The 17048-nt window shown below is 47.8% G+C and overlaps 1 protein-coding gene across 1 annotated transcript in view; it reads left to right on the forward strand.

The window, feature by feature from the left end:
* VAC14 (VAC14 component of PIKFYVE complex) overlaps positions 1-17048 on the forward strand; it is a 71986-nt gene that overhangs the window by 32769 nt on the left and 22169 nt on the right. The window contains exon 14 of the mRNA XM_079988392.1: positions 4513-4645. Coding sequence (XP_079844518.1) covers positions 4513-4645 — 133 coding nt within the window. The remainder of the gene's footprint in view (positions 1-4512; positions 4646-17048) is intronic.

Genomic DNA, 17048 nt, shown 5'->3' on the forward strand with positions numbered 1-17048 from the left:
TTTGTGCTTCACCACCACGACCGCCCTCCCCGTGACCTCCACACTTTCCCCTTCTGCCTTGTTTCAGTCAAACAAGAGCTTACTCCGGAGAGGGGTCTTTCTCCTGCCATGCGCCTCTGGAAATGGGCAGGGCAGTCAAGGGTGTGTGGCGAGGGACAGGCACACACCCAGGTGCCTTGTAGTTGGGGAGGGAAGGAATGAAGACTGGCTTGTGTCTCCATGAGCCTTGGGAAGGGGGAGCCTACATCTTAACAACATCTGTTTCAGTGATGAATTGAGAGGCAAATGTCTTGGGGCGGTTCTGTTTTTGTTCTTTGAGCTGCTCTATTTTTATCTTCCCATGTGATGTTCCTTTACATCATATTTACCAAGTTGAAATACAAAACATCCTGTAGTAGTATTAACCGGCTGGAAAGTCTCTCCTGCACATCAGGGTTCACTTAAGATAATCTGCCTGCCTTCCCTGGTGGCGGCGGCGGCAACAGCAGCAGCAGCAGCAGCAACAATCCTAGTGCATGTTTGGGGATGGAGAAGGGGGTGTGGGGATCTGCTCTTGCACCCGCTCATAGGAGCTTGATGGTCAAAAGGCAGCTTCTGCCTCCTGAGTGGTTCCTACTTTTAGAAGCATAGGATTGGTGGAGCTGCAGCTCTCTGAAGCCCTTTCACAGCCCCATCTGCCTGGCGGACAGCTGGGGGAGGGGGATGAGGGCTGGAAGATCATTGGTCTCAAGGCACTCCAGGAACTTTCCAGTGGCCCCCCTCCAACCCCCCTCCGTTCCTGCAGAAGAGCCAAGAGACAGAAAAATAGTTGCTCTGTGAATGACACAGAATTTCTTCCATCTTGCTCTGCCCCAGAGTCACAAGCAAGAGATACTGAGCAAAATGCTTTAGACTAGAGGAAGGGGTTTGTAGAGGCTCTCAGAGCAGTTTTCTGTTTCAGGGGGGAACTTGGAAAAGAGCTTGAATAGCAAAGGGCAAGCAAGCAAATTTGGGGCTAATGTACATCCAAAATGCTCTGTTGGCCTTTACAGACAGTTATGACACCTACCGTAGTTTGGGGACTGAAGCTGCCATGGTTGGGCTGGCAGACTCCTGTTGTGGTGACGGAAGAGGAAAAAAGGTAGCGGGAGGGAGTCGTGCTGAATCTCCTGGGCCCCTCATTAGCATTTAGAACTTTTGGCCTCCTCAGAACCTTTCTCTGTTGACAGTGGAGGGCACAGTGTTGAGCTAGGGCTGCTTCTGTTTTACAAAAAGCTACCATAATGCAGTGCCGAGAGACAATTGTGCTGCCACAAGAGGGATGACTCTGCAGGCCAGTGCCAAATTGCAGTCTTCTGTGGTGTTGACCATCTGTATGGAACTGCGGGAGAGGAGAGCAAGTTAAGAATGTCTAGCCCTCCTGTTGCCTTTACGCAAGGAATAAAGCTGGGCTTGTAGGGAATTTTCGTGGGCAAAAGCATATCATATAGTTAAACGGTGTAGAGCTGGTCTAAAGAAAGAAAATTGCCTGCAGGAGACTTCCCCAACCAGCTTGTTTTGGAATACTGCTCCCACCAGTGCTAGTCCAAAACAACTGGTGTTTCTGACTGATGGTGAGCTACCTGAGTAGGCCCATGCGTATCACACAGTTTCCTTGAACTGCTTATCCTTTTAGGGAATCTTTGCAGAATCCTCCCATACACCCAGCGTTTGCAGATGCCAGAGAGGTAAAACTTGCTTCAGGACAGTTTCTGCAGAAGTAATGAACACAGGCTAAGCCTGCAAACTGCTGGGTTGCTGGGCAGAACTCGCCATTATCTTCACCTCTGAGGAAGTAGAGGGAGAGAAGAGAAACCTTAAGGGAAAGGGAAGCTCAGGCACTTGTTTAATACCAGGTGAGGATGTGTGTGATAGAGAAGTTGAATTTAGGCACATGTAGCATTTTCCCGCTTGATCAAGCTGTATGGCTGACCAGGTGGTGGAGTTGAGGAGAAATTCAAGCTGTCTTCTTTCTGAGCTTCCTGCTAGAGTGCAGTCTGCTGTGGCAGGCCACGGGAACATGATGATGACTGGCGAAGGCATGTGATGCTCACCTTGGCAGTGAGAGTTAACACCATCCTAGTTGCTTTCCAGGAAACCTCTGCAGCTTCTCCCTGAGCAATTCCCCTGAGACAACCCTACTCAGTTGCAACTCACCCTTGTGCTCAGTGTGGGCAGCTGAGGTGTCCCAACGCAACACTTGTGGGCTTAGCCTTCTCTGTATGTGTACTAACAGCCAGTCTGGTGTGTTGCGTATCTGTGAAGCCTCTGATATGTGAGTATCAGCATGAATGAATCGGTTCAACTGTGTTTTCCTAACACCTCCTCCTGCCTTTCTAGTATTTCTGCTCCTATAAATAGTAAGGCGGGTTTAATTGTATCTACTTGCTATGCCATCGTGGGCGAGCCACCCATCGGTGGCAGAAGCTGGAACAGGGGAAGTTAAAGGGATCTGGGAGGCGTGGGTGGGACTCTTGGAAGCCTCTCTGCTGCCTGACTGTTTCTATGTTGTAACCATGCAGATTAATTGAAAACTGGCTGGGCAGAGATTAGGAGCTGTGAGATGGTGGGCGCAGGAATACAAAGCTGAGGTCTTGTTATGGATGTACCTTCATAGCAGGAAGTGGGTCTCCTCTCTGCATGCCTCACACTGACCACCGCTTGTACAGTGTATCCAAATTTAACAAATTTTGCTGCTGAACCAGCAGCAGATTGAAATAGTGAAGCTGCAGCCTGTTTCCTGCTTGTGTTGTGCATTGTGCAGCAATATTTGCCAACTCCTGACCCCAAATGAGACGTCTGTGATTTTACAAGCTGCCTGGCGGGCAGGGAGAGAGGCAGTCAGAGTGGCTTTTCTGGTCCATTCTGCAGTGGGGCACATCTTCTTTCCTTGTCGTTCATGAGTGTGGAGCCCAGGAGTGCTGACTGAAGAGCCATGCATTGACTTCCCCATCAACAGCCGATCCCTGGAACTGTCTGAACTGCAACTTTTTTTCCTCTTGAAAAGGCATGATCAGCATCTGACTTGTATAAGGGGGAAAAGAGACCTATGTTAGGGTGCAATCCTTGAAGCTTTTCCTGTGACCTGGACATTCTGCCCGATTACATCAGGTCTGACCCTTGCAGATAACTTCCTTTGAAGAAGGCCCTGTTCAGCCTTGAGTATCAGTTCCCACCCACCCCTTGTCTTTCTGTTGTTTTCCATATATTTCGACAGGATAGTAAGCCTTTGCAAGAGTCAAGAAACAAGTGGCTTGGGCACGTAAGTGCCTCCAGACTCTCCAAAACCTTACAAAAACAAAGGAACTGGGTGCTCGTGAAGAAGGGAGGGAGGGAGGGAGGGGAGAGAGAGAGAGAGAGAGAGAGAGAGAGAGAGAGAGAGAGAGAGAAAGAAGGAAGTACATGTTTTGTTTCCTACATCCAAAGAGTTATACCCTAAGTTTGAGGAGAGGCTTTGAGAATGATATTTGCCTGCTCATTCTGCACCTTTTTAACATTATGCTGTTTGATTGAAGGTTTAAACAAGTATTAAGGTTGATCTTTATTGCCAGTGCCTACCTCAATGACCACCACCCTTTTTAGCAAGAGGACATACCTTTCCCCTTCAAAAGAAGTTTGGCTTCGGGGTTGTCTTTTGCCTTGGTTCTCCATGGCCTAGTGACCGACTTGAATCACAGTTTATCTATGCTGGCTGGAGCTGATGGAAGTTGTAGTCTGAAACATCTGGAGGGCATCAAGTTGGCAAAGGCTGTTTCTTGGACATATTGAGAGTCCTGTTGTGCAAGGTAGTCTTGTGGGTTCATAGAGCATCTCTCCTGAGATGCTTCATTTCCATAGGATGTTTCGATTTCCATTTTTCCATAACCTAGCCTGCTCTATATCTGTTCTTAGCTGGGTTACTTTAACTGCTCTTTGGAATGACTGCCTAATAATCAAGTTTTCACCTTTATCTGTCAGCTTCCAGCTTTGGTTTTCTATTGCTGTGCCAAGTTTGTGCCAATGTCTACATATAGGAAATGCATTTTTATGCCTTTTCTGTTCAGAGGCATCTCCACACCTTTCCTCTCCCTGTGACTCAGAGGAGGACCAGAGTTCCTGATCTCTTTTATGACTGTAAAACAAAGGGCAGGCTAAAACAAATGGTAGTGTGCCTTCACTATGTATTGCAGGGGAAGGTCCACAGTAGCTCAGTGGAAGAGCATCTACCTTGCATGCAGGAGGTCCCAGGTTCAATCCCCCATGGCATCTCCATGTAGGGTTGGGAGATCCATGCTTGAAAGTCTGGAGAACTGCTGCCAGTCATTGTGGACAACAGGAGCTGCTTGGTATAAGGCAACTTCATGTAGCTGGAGAGAGTAAAGCTGCCACTTCAAATCAGAGCTAGGATTGCCTGCTGTGATCACGGGTGACAAGTCGAGCTTAGAAACCCACCTGTACTTCTACAGGTGCTTCTTCCTTAAACAGAGTTAACTTCCTCTCTCCTCCTCCTTCCAGGTACCAAAGGCATGGAGTGCTCTCCCTCGACGCCCACCATGAACTCCTACTTCTATAAGTTCATGATAAACTTGCTCAAGAGATTCAGCAGTGAGCGGAAGCTCCTGGAGTTGCGGGGAGCTTTCATCATCAGGTGAGGCCACATCCTGCCTTGAGTTGCCACCTCTGTGTTTCCAAATGCCTTTCTGCTATCTGTGTGTTCCTGTGTACAGGTTTGGTGCCTGCCTCAAGTGCTGGGCTGGGTGGGGCTTAGTTCTCTTCCTGCAACCAGTGGTACCTTCCTCTCAGGTCCCTCATGACCCTTCTGTTGGTGTGAGGTCAGGAGACAGGCTGTCTATGGGCTGTCGGTAGTGGCACCTGCCCTGTGGAACGCCCTCCCGTCAGATGTCAAGGAAATAAACAACTACCTGACTTTTAGAAGACATCTGAAGGCAGCCCTGTATAGGGAAGCTTTTAATGTTTGCTGTTTTACTGTGTTGGATGTTTTAATTTGTTGGAAACTGCCCAGAGTGGCTGGGGCAACCCAGTCAGAGGGGCAGCATATAAATAATAAATCATTATATTATTATTATTCCTTTGAACTTAACATTCTTTGATCAAGCCAATGGCCCATCTAATCCATCATCCTAATCTCACAGTGGTCATCCAGATGCCTGTGGGAAACCTGCAAAAAGGATCCAAGCTCAAGATTAAGCTCCCCTTCTGCAGAGTCCAGCAGCTGGTATTCAGAAGCATTGCTGCCTCGCAACTGCAGAGGCAGAGGAGAGCCATCATGGCTACTAGCCATTGATAGCCCTCTCCTCCAAAAATTTGTCTAATTCTCTTTTAAAGCCATTCAAGTTGGTGGCCACCACTTCCTCCTGTGGGAACGAGTTCCATAATTTAATTATGCGGTGCATGAAGAAGCACTTTATTTTGTCTGTCCTGAGTCTTTCAACGTTCAGCTAAGTTGGACGTCCATGAGTTCTAGTGTCTAGAAGAGCAGGAGAGAAACTTTTCTCTCTCCACTTTCTCCATGTTTGTTCAGCTTTTCCTCACCAAAGTCAGGGGAGGGGAGAGCAGAGCCTCTGGCTCTTTGATAAACGGAGATACAATGGAGGCCAAGCAGCTGTGAGCTCTACTTCTGTGGTGGGCTGCAGGCTTGCCTGGGACAATGCTCTGCTCAGCTGGGGCAAAACTAGGCTGGCCAGTCGCCCTCTTTCATCAGAGTGTCTCTCTCCCTCCCCCCCCCCCCCTGCACTCGGCTGCCGCCAGCTCATTTGCTTTATGGAAAGGAGCAGCTCATGAGAGGCCAACTGTTGTTCATGAATGCCTTTTAGTCCAAGTGAACTGCATGCAGCAGCCCATGTGAGGGGAGGCAGCAGCCACAGGTTTCAAGCCTTGGGTTTCCTGTGTGTCACAGAGCCAGGCCTGCTTTTGGCTACCCTAGATTTTGAGGATGCATTCCTGAATGAGAAACGAAAGGATTCTGTTCAGACCGAGAGCCTACAGTCTTTGGCACCATTAGGATGTGCCTCTGTGTGTGTCAAGCAGAGAGAACACTTCTTAAATCTCTCCAATTGTGGGTCAGAGGATACAAGGGCAGCTGTGCCGGCAGCCTCACTCTTGCCATGGGCTTGTGGGAAGCCAGATGATGGCAAAGGGGGAGCAGTGTGTCTACAAACCCACTCATAGAATCAGAATAGTAGAGTTGGAAGGGATCCCATCCAGTCCAATCCCCTGCAATGCAGGAATCAGAGCTAAAGAATCCCTGACAGATGGCCACCCAGCCACATGTTTAAAAACCTCCAGTGAAGGAGAGTCCATTCTACTGTCGAACAGCTCTTTACTGTCAGAAAGTTCTTCCCAATGTTTAGTTGGAATCTCCTTTCTTGTACAGTGGTGCCCCGCGAGACGAATGCCTCGCAAGACGGAAAACCCGCTAGACCAAAGGGTTTTCCGTTTTGGAGGCGCTTCGCAAAACAAATTTCCCTATGGGCTTGCTTCGCAAGACGAAAATGTCTTGCGAGTTCCTGCGGGGGTTTTTCCCTTTTTTCCCCCTAAGCCCTAAGCCGCTTATCAGCTGATCCGCTAAAAGCCGCTAAACCGTCAATAGCGCTAATCCGCTAAGCTGTCAGTGGGCTTGCTTCGCAAGACGAAAAGACCGCTCTACGAAGAGCCTCACGGAACGGATTAATTTTGTCTTGCGAGGCACCACTGTAATTTGAATCCATCGGTTCATGTCCTCTCCCTCTGGAGCAGCAGAAAACAATCTTGCCCCATTTTCCATGTGGCAGCCCTTCAGATATTAGAAGATGGCTATCGTGTCACCTCTCAGTATTCTCTTCTCCAGGCTAAATATACTCAGCTCCCTCAACTGTTCCTCATAAGACTTGGTTTCCCAGACCCTTGATAATCTTGGTCGCCCTCCTCTGCGTGTGTTCAAGCTTGTCAATATAATTCCTAAACTGTGGCACTCTCATACTGCAAGAGTGGATCACCTTGAGAACAAATTATATTTTATTATTTATGTCTATTTTTATCCATGTCTGCAGCTCTTTTCCAAGTCATGCCCAAAAGAGAAGCGATTGCTCCTGGGAGCTTATAAACCACATTTTGGCTATTGCGAGGGAGGGACGGAAGAAAGGCAGATGGGTGAAGAGAAGGAGGGAGTGCTTCTGTTTTCCTCTGTCTTTCAAATGGTTTGGCAGATGCAGGGCTGAGTGAAGGACATGGGTGAAAGGGCAACTTTTCCAAAATATTAAGAGCCACAGGATCTTCCTGACAGGCTTCTTTCCTAAAGGCCCTCAGGACAAATTCTGGGGTTTGGCCGCCAAATGCATACCCCAAATGCATCAGTAGCCCATGAAGCATCTGATCAGCGAGTCCAGGTTCATTTCTAGGTCAGGCCAGCAGACCTTTCAAGCCGTCCTCCCCTCCCTCCTTCCTTCCACATTTTGGTTTTGAGTAGGACACAAACTCTCATAACTCCACTTACGTAAGAGTCATTAGGATGCACGGCAGCCCACTCTGTGGCTGTTGACCATTTGGCTTGCAAGGTTGGTGGCAATCGGAGCGTTACTTTGCTGTAGCTAGAACTTCGATTCATTTTTAATTGCTCTGTGGCGAGAGGCACAAAGAACCCGCCCTTTTGTGAAGGTTGCCCTTGTTTTTTGGTTGGCATGTCCTGAACATGAATGGCTGTTCTTGTTCACTGCTGTTGTTGTCTTCGACACGTCCAAATTGTTAAGACTGGGAGCCATTGGCCAATATTTTTGTTGGCTTCACAATGCCTCCCTCTCGCTATTCTGGCTGTGCCGCTGGGGCTTGCCTTGACATCCCTTCCCTTGAGTTTCCTCAGAGAGGAAGACTCGGGTGTGTCAAAATGATGAAATCAATCGCCACAACTCACTCTACAGTGATACCCCGATGCAGGAATAATGCTCTACGTCAGTGGTTCCCAAAGTGGGCAGTACTGAGCTTACTAAGGGAACCTTTAAGAGGCAAGGAGGCGTGGTGATAGGAGAGTGCTGGAGGTGCAAATGATTATCAGACTTTGAAAAGCTGGTATCACTGGATCAAGTTCACCAGCTTTGTTGAATTAATTAAATTGAACAGTTTTAATTGGATTTTGAATAAACATGAAATTAATTGTTACCTGTTTGAATTTTATTATGTTATTATTCTCCTTAGTGGGTCATGCAACCCACTGTTTTGAATAGTGCTTTTCATAGCATAGGGAAGGCGGCACTGGGGATGAGTTTATGGAACCAAGGGGTCAGTGTATTTTTATCTGGTGAAATGCCCTGAGATCTTTGGGTGAAGAGCAGTATATGAATATAATAAACAAAAATAAATGAAACAAGAAATTTGGGAACCACTGCTCTAGAAGATAAGACACCAACCATCCAGTGGAAGTGGCAGTGATCTCTGCTTAGATCCTAAGGGTATTTAGTGGGCCTTCTTCATAACATGTTCTACCTAGCTGCCAGTGTGAAGCTTTGTAACAATCACTTGTACTTCCTCTTGCTGTTTTGCTGGATAAAGAAAGAAGCACCTCTGGTTCCATCTTTCTGTTTTGCTGTTCAGGAGACTTGAGTGCGTCTTGCGTGAGGCTCTTGTGGGCATAGTCCTGGTGAGAATCTGAGGGCAGCAAGAAGCAGGTCGTTCTCCAGGCCTTTTTTCATTTGATTACTTTGCCATTCTAAGCTTGTCACTGAATTCTGGGATACAGGCTGCACTTTTTGGAAAAGACCACTGGTGCCGCAGTGTTCATTCTGCACTTGAAGTAGTAGTTTACTGCAGTCCACAGCTGAATGTGGAAGAGGGTGGAGTTGGCTTCACTTGCCCAGTTGGAAATGGGCCTCTTGTGTTATTGGTAGCTGTGCTCTGTGGGTATGTCAAGGTTGTTGGAGGTTTTGGAAATCAGAGTTAAGATTCTCTCTGCAAACAAATGTTTTTCATTGAGTTGAACAGGTGCCACAAATGTGCCTGCTTCTACAAAGACTAAGAAAGAGGGAGGAGTTGAGAGCATGATAGACAGGTGGAGAGGAAGGCACCAACTCAGCATAGTCAGTGCAGAGGACCAGGGAACTGCAGGGGGGCCACATGTCCCCCCCCCCAAAAAAAATGTTTTCCCCTCTATTGGCTTCTGAGATATAGCTGAATTTTGCCCCCTGCACAGCAGTTGAATACCTTTTATTTTACTTAAAAATAATAATAAAGCTGATAACTTGCACTGAATCCTATGCCAGGTGCTTTCAAGACAACCCACCTCTGCCCTTACAATTCACCCCAGTCAGGTTTTTTCAGATTTCTTGAGATTCCAATTTTTTTTGAAATACCACTGAGTCTTAGAAAGCTACTAACCTTTGGCAAAGCAGTATGTGTCAGCTGCAAACAGCCACTATCCATGGCTTTCAGAATCCCAGCAGCAGCAGCAGCAGCAGCAGCAGCAGCAGCAGCCTGTTGACATTCTCTTCCCCGTTCGCATGGCCAGGGAATGCTCATCCTGAGGATTGCAGGGGGTCACGCTGGGCTCCCCCTGTTCTTAGAAGCTGGAAGTCTTTGGGTCTTGCATTGTTTTTAGATATAGGAGGACTGGATTTTTCTGTTTTGCTCAATGCACTTTGGCAGTGGGTTTCTCAGAGGATGGGAGAGGAGAAGGTGGCTTGTTGGGTTATAAACCAGTGGAATGGAAGTCACAGTATTCAAGTCCCTCTTGCATGACCAGAGAAGGCCACAGGGCAAGGGGAGCCAGAGCACAACATGGGTGCCTCTCAGTGCTGCTAATGGGGCAGAGTTGTAGCTCAGTGGGAGGGCATCTGTTTGCCTGCAGAAGGTCCCTGATTCAATCCCCAACGGCATCTCCAGATAGGGCTAGGAAAGGCTCCTTGCCTGAAACCCTGGAGAGGTTCTGCCGGTCAGAGCATACAGTACTGAGCTAGATGGACTGAGGGCCTGATTCAGTATCAGGCAGCTTCCTGTGTACGATGCCACATTTATCTTTATGCCTGTGGTGCCCTAATCTTTCTCCTTCTCCTTTTGAAGGGTAGGTTTCTGTTGAACATGAAGCAAAATATTTGATGACGAGAGCAGTTTGACAGTTGAGCTGATTTAGGGGAGTGGTGGGTTCTCCTGTGCTGGATGCCTTCAAGCAAGCAGGGGCTGGACAGCCATCTGTCTACCCGGGGTGCTCCAGATCTCTGGCTTTCCTGCATCAAGCTGTACTGGGGATTGGCGTGTGTGTGTGTGTGTGTGTGTGTGTGGACTGGGCTTCCAGGAACTCCACAAGGCTCCCTCCAGTTCTCAATGCATCTGAGCAAACTGCCTCAAACTGCAAGCCCAGGCTTTATTTTTTTAAAGTTAATAGATTGATTTGTTCAATAGATTCTTGCAGTACAGCAATAGGATTATTTACAGAATTAAGCTAATGTATGATACCACACTCTATCAATATGTTGAGGCATCTTGCGTCTGTGTGGGAGACCCTTTGGTTGGGCAAATGTCCAATTATTTTACTCATTTATGTATTAATTCACGGATCTCCTTTTCCATTCATCACAAGGCAGTGTACTTTCCTTGTAGCTCCAAGAGCTTTGCAAAGTGCTTGAGGTGGCCCTGTGCACAAAGCGACTTCCTCTCCCTCTTTCCTTCCCCCAAAGCTTGCATGATGTTTGTAAGGTAGAAAGCATTCTTGGCGGTTTTGAGATTATCTCAAGGTAATAATTGACTAGTTAAGCAATCTCTAAGTAGCCATTGCTGCAATTAAATCTTAATTGGTCTATCTGCGCTGGATAGGACCCCTCATTGCTTACATGTGGCTAAGCATAACTACTTGGGAAACAGCTGGTCCATTCTGTGGGGAGAAGGCATATTGGCCAAAGACCATTCATTTCAGAGATGGTAATGGCTCCTTTGGCGCTATTAGCATCCCCGATAAATAAGAGGATGCTTTTGAAATACGCAGGGATCATCCGTGCTTGGTCTCAGGGATCATTTTTAGTAATTGATTGACATTAAGCTTCACATCTGCAGCCTAATGGCTTCAGATTCTGAGAGTGGGAGGCAGGCTGCCTAGTTAGGTAGGTGGTCAAATTGAGCATGCCAGTGCTTGTGATGTGGAAGCCCCCCCCCCTACATCTACACTAGATGTAGATGCAGAAGTGGCATATATCTGCAGTATGGGGCAGGTGGCAACTCTGCTTTCAGAAGAACCAGAATGACAGGGAGTGGTTTTTGCTTTTTTAAAAACCTTTGCATGGGGGGGGTGAATAGCTTTTCCGAGGGGTTTCTTGGGCGTTGGAGCAACTTGTAAAACCGAAGCCAGTCTGTTTCGATTTGATAGCTTCCTGCTAGAGATAGGCAAGCTCTCCTTGGCCTGGATTGAAAATGTTCAAAATTTTTCCAAGGCAGAAAAATGGGGGAAAGGAGAATAATTTCCCAACCTCCTTCCCAACCCCCGCAGAGACACGGTCCCTCCCCTTTCCTCATAGCAGCAGCTGATTAGGTTAAACCAGACCCTGCTGGAGAACCCTAGGAAGAGGGACACATCCTGCTTTCAGGGTGGCCCACGTGTCCCTGAGAAAGAAGACCCGAAGCAAAGCAAAACGTTTCTCCTCTTTGTCTTTGCTGTTCCGGTGCCATCAGCAGCCTTAAATATGAAGACGGAGCTTCTGCGCCCAGTGGGCATTTGGCCAGTAGGGGAATGAATGCCCTTGGCGTGGGAGGCTGCACAGTCAGTGGTGTGCAGAAGGGAGCCACTTCAGAGTGCAGGTGCCTCTCTGGGAAGAGGGTGGCATTTTGGAACCACTGTGTTTGCTTTCCCCTGGGCTTCTTGTGGGTTTGCCTTCTTCCTGCCAAGTAGAGTCTTGTGACTGGAGGATGCATTCAGTTCATTACAGCCGGCTGTGATCTTAGCACTTCTCGCTCTTTCCTCTGGTCTGTTAGTCCCACACCTGGGAAGAAGGGGTTGGACACTCTGTTTTTGAAAACCCTGCTTAAGTTATTCACTTGGGTAGCTTAGTTATCAGTTTGTTTTGCCCCCATGATGTCCAGGTCCAACTAGACAAAGGACATCCACCATTTCAGCATGGGGATTAATAGAAGGACCGTGACAGGAGCGAGTATTCTCAGTAACTATACTTTTAAACAAACCACACTTCCTTGAGTTTCAATGTCCTCGAGAAGTGTAGCTGTTCTAAAATTGAAAGCAGAAGTTTCCGGCCTCCTTGCAGGCACAATTGAGAAGTAGGAATACAGAAGCCTAAGACTTGCGATGTCTAGCTAATGTAGTATCAGGAAACCATGGTCTCCTGTTACATCTGAAGTGAGCCATGGTTCTCTGTAGCAGAAGATGCTAATTGGCTGCCATTAAGTCAGTGAAGGTATCTGAAGGTGCCATCTGCCTTCAACACTCCTCCTCCCTCTGTGGAAATCCTTAATAACATTTATTCACCTTTCTCATGCTGTGTAAAAGGAAGGTACAGCCTTATCACTGCATATTCCTCAAAATTGGATAAGCCTGTGAGCATTTGCTCTTGTTAGCCCTCCTGAAGCGTCTTCATCTATTGCGTTTCTAATGAAGAAATTGAATGGTTAGAAATAAGGAGCTTGAACTGCCTCGGAAATTAGGCCACAGCTGTCAGCCTGAAAGCAAAACATGCATCTCTGAGGAAGTTGCTGGCAGAATCCGCTGCTGATTAACCCCCTTTTAAACCGAGATGAAAAAACAAAAACAAAACTCCTGGTGCCTTGGAGCAAGCTGGAGAAAGCAGCCAGAGAGAGGCAGGGAATGGAACATGATGCCTCCTCCATAGAGCGAGGGCAGAGATCTTCCTTTCGCTGTGGGTCTTTGGAGCTTTGGTCCAGCTCAGCCTTCCCTAACCTGGTGCCCTCCAGAGGCTTTGGGCTACAACTCCCATCAGCCCCAGACAGCCCTGCTGTGTAGTCTTCCCTTAGCATGGCCTTGCTGGCTGGGGCTGATGGGAATTGTAGTCTAAAACCTCTGTAGTGTTTAATAAACACTTGGGGCAAAGTGTGTTTATTACAAAGTGACTTAAGTGCCACTGTCTCTGTGTTGTTCCACTCAAAGGTCAGTGAATCTGACCCCCTTGTTGGTACAGAAAATCTGTTGCCACAGCTTCCTTAATAGGTGCCCGTCCAGCCTTTGCCAAGAGGTCTGTAGTGAAGGAGAGGCTGCAACCACCTTCCAAGGTGGTTCCACTGCAGAAAAAGCTTGTGCCGTCGGCTTAAGTTTACTGGAGGTCCTTTTTCTTGTCCTTTGAACCCATTGATTGCGATGCTGCTCCCTGAAGCAACAGAAATCAAGTTCAAACTCGTTCTTCCATGTGGATTTAATTTTCAAATAGTCAATGCCTCAAGCTCATGTTTATATTTAATTTGTTTGCACAGGGTCAGATGCCATCTACATGGTACATTAAAGGTGTTCCCTGTAGACCCCTTGGAAGCAGTTTAAGTAGTGGCGTTCTTGCGATACAGTCCTTGCCTGCTGATTCGCTGCTATATCTGTCAATCCTGAGCCTTTGGGGAGTGGTGCGCAAGCCCATTTCACACACACGCACACACCCCCAGGGCTCACCGTTGGGCTCTGTGGGAGTCCTTGGCCATAAGAGCTCCGTCATGCTCCATGGCGTCTCTTGATCTCTCTGAGAGCAGAGATAAGCAGGAGTTTTGGGATGGCGTTTGCTGCAAGTGCCTCTTTGATGCTTACTCTGTCAAACTGGCAGAGGAAGGCTGCTGCAAAATACGGGTTGCGGAATTTTCCACCTTTTATTTTTTGTCATTTTGCATGGTCTGTTGGGAAGTTGGCTGTCTTAGTTCTGGGCAGTCAGGAGAGTTGTGCCAGGGGGGTGTCCCTTTTAGCCAGGAGAAGCTGGGGCTTCTTACCCAGGCCCAGCAGAGCCTCACGTCACCAAACTCCACCATGAGGGTGCTGCTTTGATCCTCTTGTGTTTGCACTTTCCAAAAGGGTTCCCTCGCCGCTCAGCACCAGCTGCTGCTGCTGCATTGCTGCGGCCTGGACACAGATCTTCATGTGTAGCGGATGGGGGCAGTGGAGCTAGAGCGGCCATGTGGCAGCTGCTCAGTTTTTCAGCGATTCTCCTCTTGTTATAGGCTCGGCCAACATGCTTTTCTGTAGAGGCCTGTAGTCAGGAGTCAGAGTAGCTCTTTGGGGTGTGATCCTGTAACTCTGCAGAGAGCCCAGCAGGGTGGGTGAAATCTGGGCAATTGCAGGATAGAGCCTCCCTCCAGAGTGTTTCCTTCCTGTTCATATTTTCCTGTGTGGCTTATGGTAGCCTTGAACACAATGGCTTGGGAGATGCTTGCTCACTCACGCTCCCTTTCCCTCTGGCTCCACTATCTTTCCTCATCCTCCATGATTCCTTTCCTTAGTTCCCTGCTCTGGAGCTTTAATAAAGGCAGGGCTGGCAGGAGGGATAGTCCCATCCTGTGGTTTCAGCAAGGGGAAAGGCAGTGTTAGGTTCATCTTCTGCCATTGCTTTGGCCCCTCCAGAGTGAGAAGGTTTACTAGAGGAAGGCAAGAACTCGTGGTATCTCTCCTGCTTTGTTGGTATTGGGGCATTCTAAAAATGCAACAAGGTTGTCCATGTGGAATTGTTTCTGCTCCCATACACTCTGCTTGAGCAAGGGGCAGTACCACAGGCCATATTTCAACAAGCCAAAAATAATGGCTGTGATCTCCACAGGATCTTGGGAATTGCACAGCAACCAGATTTCAGGAAAAGGCTGCGTCCTGTCCATGATCGAGTCAGGACTGCAGTCCCCCCCCCCATCTTTTCACATTTTGGCTCCTTATATGCCTGTTGCAAAAGCTCAGGCTTTATGTCCTGTGTCTGGTCATGCTAGGAGACTTTCCTCTTTTTCAGCCACAACACACAGATGACCTGCATAGACACACACTCCTAGCTTGTTTTTCCTTCTGTCCTCCAGTCACTCACAAACACCAGCTCCTCCAACCATCTCATTCCTGTAGCAGCCATCTTGGTTTGGGGAAGAATCTCTGCCCAGACAAGTCATTTGTGCTCTTCCATTAATGATAATCCACTGATTTACAAAGAGACTTGAAAATGTATAACACAACAGGTTTTTTTCAGAATAGGAAGGGCAGACCCTCTGCTGTTCCTTTGAACGTCTGGCTGCAATTAAAAGGGCATGAAAGCCTCCTGCTGTATGCTCTACCTGTGCAAAAATGACTACAAGCAACACAAAATTGATAAAAGAGAGGCGTTTTAAGTAAACTGCCATTTTTCAACAGGTCTGGCTGGATTTAATGGATCCTCCACGCTTGGTTAAATCTTCCAGATTTTATTAACACTTCGAACAGTGTGCCCTCTCTAAGTTCTTCTCTGGCTTGTATAATTCCACAGCAGGCCAAACCTGCTCCTGCTCTTTCCTGCCTGTGGTCCTTGGAGTGTTATTGACTTTCAAGTGTGAATGGTTAATGGCCTTTGCCTTGCTCCTGCTCCTGCTCCTCATAGAGGGCTCTGTGTGCCTCGCTGCTCCTGAACGGCTGAGGGGTGCCTGGGGTGTGATTCTGCTTGGCCATCAAGCCCGTCTTTCAGCCGTGGCAGTCTCTTCCCTGGAGTCTCCAGATGCTTCACAGAAAGCTTTGGAGTTTAGTAACCTGGAAGCAGCAACTTCCCCTTGCACCTCTACATAGCATGTTTTGCCCCGGCCGCATGGACACAAGGAGAAATGTGCAAATGCCAAACTCAGAGGTAGAACAGCTACCCGCAGATGTGGAAAACCAGATTCAGACCTTGAAACTACCCTATGAGGTTTGGGTAACCTTCCTCTTTCTGTTAGAGCATTTTCAGTCCTATCTAGCAAATGTTGCTTATGAAAGCCAAAGGTACCTCTGGGTGTGTCTGGACTCCGAGGGATCTTTGTCACCCTATTTCTGCTTCCCTGGAAATCACAGATGGTGCAAAAGGGGCTCCATCTAGATCTGAGTGTGGGTTGCGGCCTTGCCGGTTACTAGGTTAGTGAGTAGAGCACACACTTTGCACGCAGAAGGTATCAGGTTCAGCCTCTGGCACCTACAACTAGGGCTTGAAAATGCTCCTGTATGAAGAGGTTACACAGTGTCTCCTCTAAATTGACTGTTCACTCTGATTTGTTTTGGTGGAGATTATACGAGTATGGGCATCCCTCTTGACCTGCTTGTGTGGAGGTTATACGTCTTCCCATTGACCATTTGTCTTACAATGTTTTAGTTTAAAAGGTCATTTTTTATTTTAAAAAATGAATTTGTTGCATCAGATCACTTTAATCCACTTTAACTGCACAAAACAATTTTCAGTGTGTTATTGAATCCCTTCTGCAAAATACTGGCAGTCTGAAGAGTCACTGTCAGTCATTGTCAACCAGGGGAAGGGAACCTGCGGCTCTTCAGATGTTGTTGGACTCCATTTCCCATTAGCCTCAGCCAACTTGGCCAGCAATGATGGTAGTAGTAGTCCAACAACATCTGGAGGGACACAGGTCCTGATCCCCTGGGTATAGACCATGTTGAGCTCAATGGACCAGCTGCCTGACTTGGTTTGGGCAGTTTCCTGTATGAACTGCAGAGGAAAGTCTTGTGTGCTCTCAGCCCCTTAGAACAAGCTGTTTGAGCTGGCAAAGCACTATTGCAGCCTGCAAAGGCACATTTCAGACTGTGGGCACAGAGACTGCAGAGGTGTGAGACAAATGCCTGCTCTCGTCATCGCAACACAGTTTCCCATTTCAAAGCAAGCAAATCCATGGCAGGCTGAATGAGGGGGCTGGCCTGTAGCCAGGGAATGCAAATAATAAATAGCTGAATGGAAATCTGTGCAAATGTCTGTGTTTTGCCAGCTCCTGTTGATAGAGAGGTTGTGTAGTGTGAGAGGCAGCAGCAGAGAGGCTCTCTCTTTTAGATTACTGTACCCACCTGCCCCCCCCCCCGGTGGCCTCTCTTCAAGCAGGTTGGAGCCTGAACATGGAGCCAGAATCCCTGAGACAGCACCTTGGAAAATTATCTCCTCATCAGG

Source organism: Podarcis cretensis (genome assembly GCF_951804945.1).
Source record: "Podarcis cretensis genome assembly, chromosome: 8".
NCBI lineage: Eukaryota > Metazoa > Chordata > Lepidosauria > Squamata > Lacertidae > Podarcis > Podarcis cretensis.